Genomic DNA, 6,558 nt, shown 5'->3' with positions numbered 1-6,558 from the left:
TCCCACCAGTCACAGTGCAGCGATGTTTATACTTTTTATTTTTAAAATTCTGTTTACATCTACAATAAATTAAAAAAAAAAAATTCTTCCATAGCCTCTCTGGTGATACTTGCAGCACTGAGGTATTGAAAAAAATATATAAACCAAAAGTTTGATTTCCTAATTTGTAAATAGAAAGTGAATGGAGAAAGGTTTCATGAATGCAGGCTTGTCCACTCCAGGCCCATGGGCCCCCAGAGCTAGGGGCGAGTGGGGGGCGGGGGGGGGAAGGGGAGAGAGGCCAAGTGTCCTAGGGACCTTTGGAGGTGCTGAAATGATTGGACAATAGAAAATGATCAAATAGTTAAAAATTAAGACTGAAAAAGAATGTCCCCCCACCCCTCCCCACCCAAGCCAAACAGGTGTGCTTTGAAACTTTAAATATGTTAAATATTAAAATTGTAGCTTTGTTTTTAAAAAACGTCTTGGGAAAAGCAGTTTTTCATATTTTAAATAAAAATCTAACTAGACGGTAACATTTGAAGCTGTGCACAGACGAGAAGATAATATGCTGGTATGACACGAATACAGTTCTTAGGTCTATCACACAGACGAAAGGAGCTAAACAGTGTTCTAACTCTTCCGGGCGGCCTGGCAGCTGGTGTTCGAGACTCAGTAACTGACTTGGGTATAGTTCTTCTCCACCTCCTTCCACAGAGCATCAAACTGCCTGGGACCGACACCCTCACAAAAATATTTTTGATTCTCTCTTTCTTAATAGTTTCTATGTAGTTAATGGAATTGTATTTACAACATTTCTTTTTTAGAATTCACAATTTCAAAAAACCTTATAATATCACCTCTTTCAACAGAAAAAAAGCACTTATAGAAAAGGAGGACACTCAAAACATTGTCGTCCTTACCTTATTGCCGAAAATAGATATACTTAGGTTAACAAAGAGACATCACAAAAAAAGAACCGCTATAGAGTCTGTTAATTAGCTTACTACATCTCACTTCTGATACAACGCAAAGGGGAAAGTTCATGTCCACCTCCCGCTCAACACTTCACAACTTCGCTTCCCTGTGTGCTAAAGTTCCACCTGTCAGTTCAGTCTTGGAACTGGTACCAAAATATTGAGAGTAATTTTACCATCTCAGCATCCTTGAAAAGTGAGAACAGAATCAAAACAAGCAAAAAAATTTTAAAGAAAAAAAATACCTTAATAATAACAATTATACTATGGTTAGCTTTTAACTAGATATTAAAGCTATAGGACTACTGGACTAAGTCAAAATCACTACCAAATGTGATTCAAAGAGATTTAAAAGGAGAAAGGGGAAGGGAAACCATCAAGAAAAAAATAAAACAAAACCAAAATCATGGGTTATGTACACATTTAAAAGCTGTTGTCTTATATTACAACAGATTCGTGAGATGATGAGGTGTAGTCAACCCTCGATCCGAAGTGAGCCATCTCTGGTCGGGGTGAGGAGTGAGGCTGGTGGGGGCCCAGGTCTGATGACATCACCTAAACAAAGGGCCACTCAGAAACTTCGCCCAGTCTTGCCTGGACATCCAGGTATGCTCTGCAGGGCACACGAGGTGGGGGTGTCAGGAAGAGAACAGAGTGGGGGTGGGAGGAGAAAGAAGACGTGTCAGGCAAGCAGACAACACATCCCGACTTCTTAACCAGTGCTTTCGAAGCGTGACTACATCGGGCTCCTGGCCTAGCTGGGAGCTTACTGGGGCCACAGCTGGGGACATCTGATATCTAACCCACAGCTGCTACTGGCCAGAGAGTACCCTACAACTAACTCTTTTTATTGCTGGTTTGCTATTTTGCTGATAGAGACTTAGGGCATTCTGGAGGTAGGGGCCGAAATGTGGCCAGCCAAAGCGCTTAGGCTGGGTTTTCGGCTCAACAGTGGTGAGTGGTGACCTTACCCAGCAATACTTTTTTCTGGTGAAATTTGTTTTCAAAGCTAAGTATTTAAGGAACTTCTGCCTTTATCAGGTACCCATCAATGACAGTCGACTGAAAAATATAAATTTCCACTAAAAGTATCATCTGACATAGTGAGGATTTAAGGTCAGGACACTTATAAAACCACACACAGCAAATAACTGGGGTTGGTACTGGAAATCAAAACAGGGTTCACAGACTTGTTAACTGCAAGCCCTCAAAGTGATGGTGAGTCTGGATGGCACTAATTATAAGAGGGTCACCCCTCTGGGGGACAGAGTGCATGTTGTGGTGCCACCAGATGACTCCATTTGGCTCAACTGACCCATTTGGCTGGGGCTGGGCTGTTACCTGCCCCCGGGTCCCTGGGGTAGCTCGCCCTTCTCCTAGAGCTGGGAGAGGGAGATGGGTTGGGAGCAGGCTTCCCCTCCCCCACCCTATGGAAGGGCCCAAGTGACCTTGAGGGCATGGCAGGAGGGAAGTGCACCCCACTTCTCACTGTCCAGGGGGAAGAAGGGAGGGAAAAATAATAACCCCATCACCTGGCTTTCCAGGGTGTGCGTGGTGGTGATTAAATCCCCTCAACATCTGACCCCACAGAAGCTAGAGCCACCTCAACCCCCACAATTCTCAGCTATTTCAGTCTACCTTGCTCTCAGAGGAACATTGCTTCCCTGGGCCCCCAAACCCAGCTCCATTAGTAGTGAGTAGCTCTCCTTCAGACTGTTAGTGGCCTCTGGCTCTGGCCAGCAATGGCTGGGTCAGTGCTCAAAGGGAAGTGGAGGCGAGGGGTGGGGGATTTCACACACGGGGTTTATTTGGTTAAGGAGGCGTTTGTGTTAGTTGAGGTGATTCCTTAGCAGCATTAGAGAAATTCAAGAGATTTATGGAACTCAACTCAAGTCGGTCCCCTGACTGGGCCCACTCCACAGAGACCTAGCTGACTGGTGGGGAGCCAGCCCTCCCTCTACAGGAGAGGCACCCTACTACTGCAAGCCCAAGTGGCAAATCCATCCTCCTGGTCTCAACTCCAGAGTGGAAGGCACCCCGGCCTTGCCTGAGACTTTCTGAGTGGGACCTCTCCCCAGGCCTCAGCTATCCCCTCTCCCTTCCAAAGACACAGACCTGTGTTTCAACCCCCCAAACTAACATGCTAAGACATTTTGTTTTCCTGAGAACCCTTCTCCCTTCTTGGCGTTCTTCCCGAGAATGACAGGTACTATTTTCAAATGAGAATGTGGCAAGAGGTTCCCTCACTGATGGCTCAACCTCCCCTCTCCTCCACTCCACCCCTTCCATATCCCCATCAAAGTGATTTAAAAAAAATGTTTAATTAACTTGAGCTCAGTTTAAAAGGTTAGGAAACTGGCAGGGATCCAAGTCCACGTTAGGCAGGTGATGTCGTTAATTTAATTTGCTTTTCGTGTGGTAATCTGGATAATTACTCAGTAGTTACTGGCAAAAATGTTTTCTTTTCACTAAAAGATGGAGTCTGGCTGTTTGAGTACAAGAACCCCATTGGCTGAACCTGGTACGTTCGGGGGGAGCTGAAGGGTCCCAGCAACCCACATGGCCAGCGTGTGGGGGGGGCCCTGGGGCGAGGCCCTGGCCCTGCCCCCAGGTTGGCAGGAGCCCAGCATTCCCAGTCCATCCCCCAGGGACGGGGGGCACAGCAGGAGATCACCTTCCAGTTTCCCACACTCTTGATTGTATTTGAAGACAGAGAGAGATGAGGGGGTGGAGAAAATAAAGAAAAGGGATCAAAAGAGTCAAATCAAGAAAGAAAGAAAAAAAAAGACAGTTTTTTTTTTTTAAAGTACGGGGTCATGATTAAAGCTGGAGAAAGGGATGAGAGATTAAAAGACATTTTTGACCCCCCTCCCCCACCCCGAAAAGGGGTCTGGAAAGAAGAGAGACGCTGGCGCGACGAGACGGGCCGTGCGTACGTGCGTGCCAGGGCGCACACAGGTAGCACGGCCCGCGGGCGGGACGCGTGGCAGAGAAGGCAATACCTCAGAGTGAGATGGCAACGAAAGCACCTGCTCAATGGTATCCATTTGTAAAGGCCGTTGCAATCAAAGGTCCCTAAAATTGCACAATTGTTAAGGTCATCAGCACGCTATACATGGGAACAGATTGTCACATTCTGGGAAAGGAAATTATCTCTAGGACTAGGCTGTGGTTGCCAGCATGAATATGTAATTCTGAGACACCGTGCCATGGGGGGCCAGGATAACACCCTCCCCAGCTCCAGTCTTCGGCCCCACTTCCCACCCACGGCCTGTCTGCTTAACCAGAGGAGAATCGAGAGCCAAACTGGTGGGGAGGGTGATGGGCAAGGTGGCTCTTACCCCCAGGGATGGGCACCGAGGCCCTGCCTGGGGGGCAAAGGTAAGTGTCTCTGTCCACAGTGCCCACTGCTCCAGCTGGGGAGAAAGCCAGCCCCGTGCTGACAAGATGCGAGGCTGCGTGGTTATGCTAGAAAACCACACAGCACACAGGTCAAAAGACCCAGGTTTGTAAGAACAGATCGGGTCTGTATTTCTGGGTGCTGAGCATGGAAGTGAGCTGTGTTCTAACTGGTGATCGGCAGTCCCCAAACTGAGACACCGTGCCATGGGGGGCCGGATGACACCCTCCCGGGATTCACCCTTTGCTGCGCAAAGCTGAATGATGACAGTCCGGATCTGGTGCTGCAGAGGATCCGAGGGGGCGGGACTCTCCCAACAACTGAGTGCAGTGACCCTGGCTTGGAGGTGCAGTGAACTAGGACCCAGCCTGCATAGACCAGGGCTGGCAGAAGTGTGTGTGCGTGCACGCACGTGTGTTCATATGTGTCCGTGTACACACAAACGTGTGTTCATGTGTGTGTGCCGACTTGTGTGCATGCACATGTATGCATGTGTGTGTGTTCGGGGGGAAGCTAATGCTAGGAGGCAATGATCCAGCTGCCCTGGGGGCCCAGCCTGTCCGGGCTTGTTCTGTTCGCCTCAGCATAGCCTCCGAGGCAGGGGTCTCCTGCTTTCTCCCCCAAGCAGAGTCTGACAGGTACGGGACAGCAGACACTTCCATCTTAACTCAAACCTGAACTGCCTCCAAAATGCTGAGGTTGGCCAATTTTCTGTTTCCCCAATGATAGGGGTGGAGAGCAAGTGGGCTCAGGCACATTCATGCTCACACACACTGGGAGGGGGAAGAACAATACAATCTGAAAACAGCATGCAAATCTGTTAAGCAAATTTCCATTGCCTGGATTAGTCAGATTATAGAACCACAGAGCAATACAATTATCAAATGCATCTGGCCTTCGGGGGGCCACAGCTAAAGAATGTGCATGGGAACTTACTTGAACCTGGAAACTGCAAGAAACATTAGCGGTGGGCGTCTTCTGGGAGGGGGCGCCCACCTCTCACTGTGGCCCTGGCACCACTGGGGGCTGTACCCACTAAGGCTGCCACCGGCGGGCCCTGGCCTGCATGGCAGGAGAGGTGCTGACTCTGAGGCCCTAGTACGTGCCAGCAAGTGACAGGCCCCATCCACGAATTCTGTCTTTCCAGGGAGCAACTTGTTTTCGTTTTGCAGCCAGGGGTGGCTCAAGGTCACATGGGCTAGAGGGGTGGAGGGGTGATCTGAGCCTGACCTGCCCACGCTCCTTCCATTCTGTCACCTGGTCACACCGCCTGGCCTGCTGGTGCTCAGAGACCAGTCAAGCAAGGAGCATCAGCCCGAGGCGGCTGATGTGACCTTGACAGCACCTACTGCCCTCTCCTCAGCTCCCAACTCTGGGTTGTCCTGGCTCATCCTCCCCATGGACCACAGGAGATGGGCAGGGAGGAGGAGGTAGGAGGGCAGGGGAAGGCAGGTACTTACAGCTATGCCGTGGCCGAAGCCCGAGCCTGGCTGTGGGCTGGCCGCACTTATGTAATTCCCCACTCCGGAGTCCTGGCTGGCAGGGCCGTAGAGATCGGCGACAGGTCCTGGGCTGTTGGCCCCCGGGAAGCCTCCGGGCCGCGCCGGGTTGGAGCCTGCCGGGGAAGCGGGCGCGCCAAAATTCGGTTGAGCACTGTAGCTATTCAGGACTGGTGTGCAGAGAATAGAGCTGGGTATGAGGCCAGAAGCCAGGCATGCACCGGTCATTACAAGCCAAACACTCGAGAAAAACAGCTGAGGCCCAACTTCTAACACTCAACCAAGGCCATGCGAAAACATGAGCAGGGACTCAAGAATACTCAGCCCAGGCTACTACTAAGAAGCTTGGAGCTCCAAAATAGAGAATAAAAAAACAATCATTCAACACACTACGGCAACCAACCGGAGGTGCTTCACTGCCCACCAAATTATCACAATAGAAATAGAGATATATATGGAAGAGAGAGAGAGAGAGATTTTTTTTCACATCTGAATTGATGCTCATGCAGTCTTGTCTAGATTTGGGCACGTTGAGACAGCATTCACATCCCATGCAAACTACAAAGGAACTAGTTTTAGACTACACATTGTGTTAATATTGATATTAAAACGTGACAGGAAACAAAGCAATTTGTGTCCAGGAAAAAAAAAAAAATCTTTGGGGGAGGGGATTTTTTTTTTTTGGTTTGGTTAATTTTTTTTT

The 6,558-nt window shown here is 49.3% G+C and overlaps 1 protein-coding gene across 3 annotated transcripts in view; it reads right to left on the bottom strand.

Moving 5' to 3' along the window:
- Nucleotides 1-444: 444 nt before the first annotated feature.
- Nucleotides 445-6,558, bottom strand: part of MSI2 (musashi RNA-binding protein 2) — a 357,761-nt gene continuing 351,647 nt past the window's right edge. The window contains exons 12-14 of one of the 3 annotated variants that reach the window (XM_012726498.1): nucleotides 5,817-6,025; nucleotides 3,959-4,031; nucleotides 445-1,569 (exon numbers count right to left, since the gene is read on the bottom strand). In XM_012726498.1, coding sequence (XP_012581952.1) covers nucleotides 3,990-4,031; nucleotides 5,817-6,025 — 251 coding nt within the window. In that variant the 3' untranslated portion in view covers nucleotides 445-1,569; nucleotides 3,959-3,989. The remainder of the gene's footprint in view (nucleotides 1,570-3,958; nucleotides 4,032-5,816; nucleotides 6,026-6,558) is intronic. The other 2 variants (XM_004684404.2, XM_012726499.1) reach the window with 2 other exon arrangements.

The sequence above is a fragment of the Condylura cristata genome, unplaced genomic scaffold (genome assembly GCF_000260355.1).
Source record: "Condylura cristata isolate star-nosed mole 26May11 unplaced genomic scaffold, ConCri1.0 scaffold00017, whole genome shotgun sequence".
Lineage (NCBI taxonomy): Eukaryota > Metazoa > Chordata > Mammalia > Eulipotyphla > Talpidae > Condylura > Condylura cristata.
The sequence above is the reverse complement of the archived record's forward strand: the minus strand, read 5'-3'. Positions and strand labels throughout refer to the sequence as shown.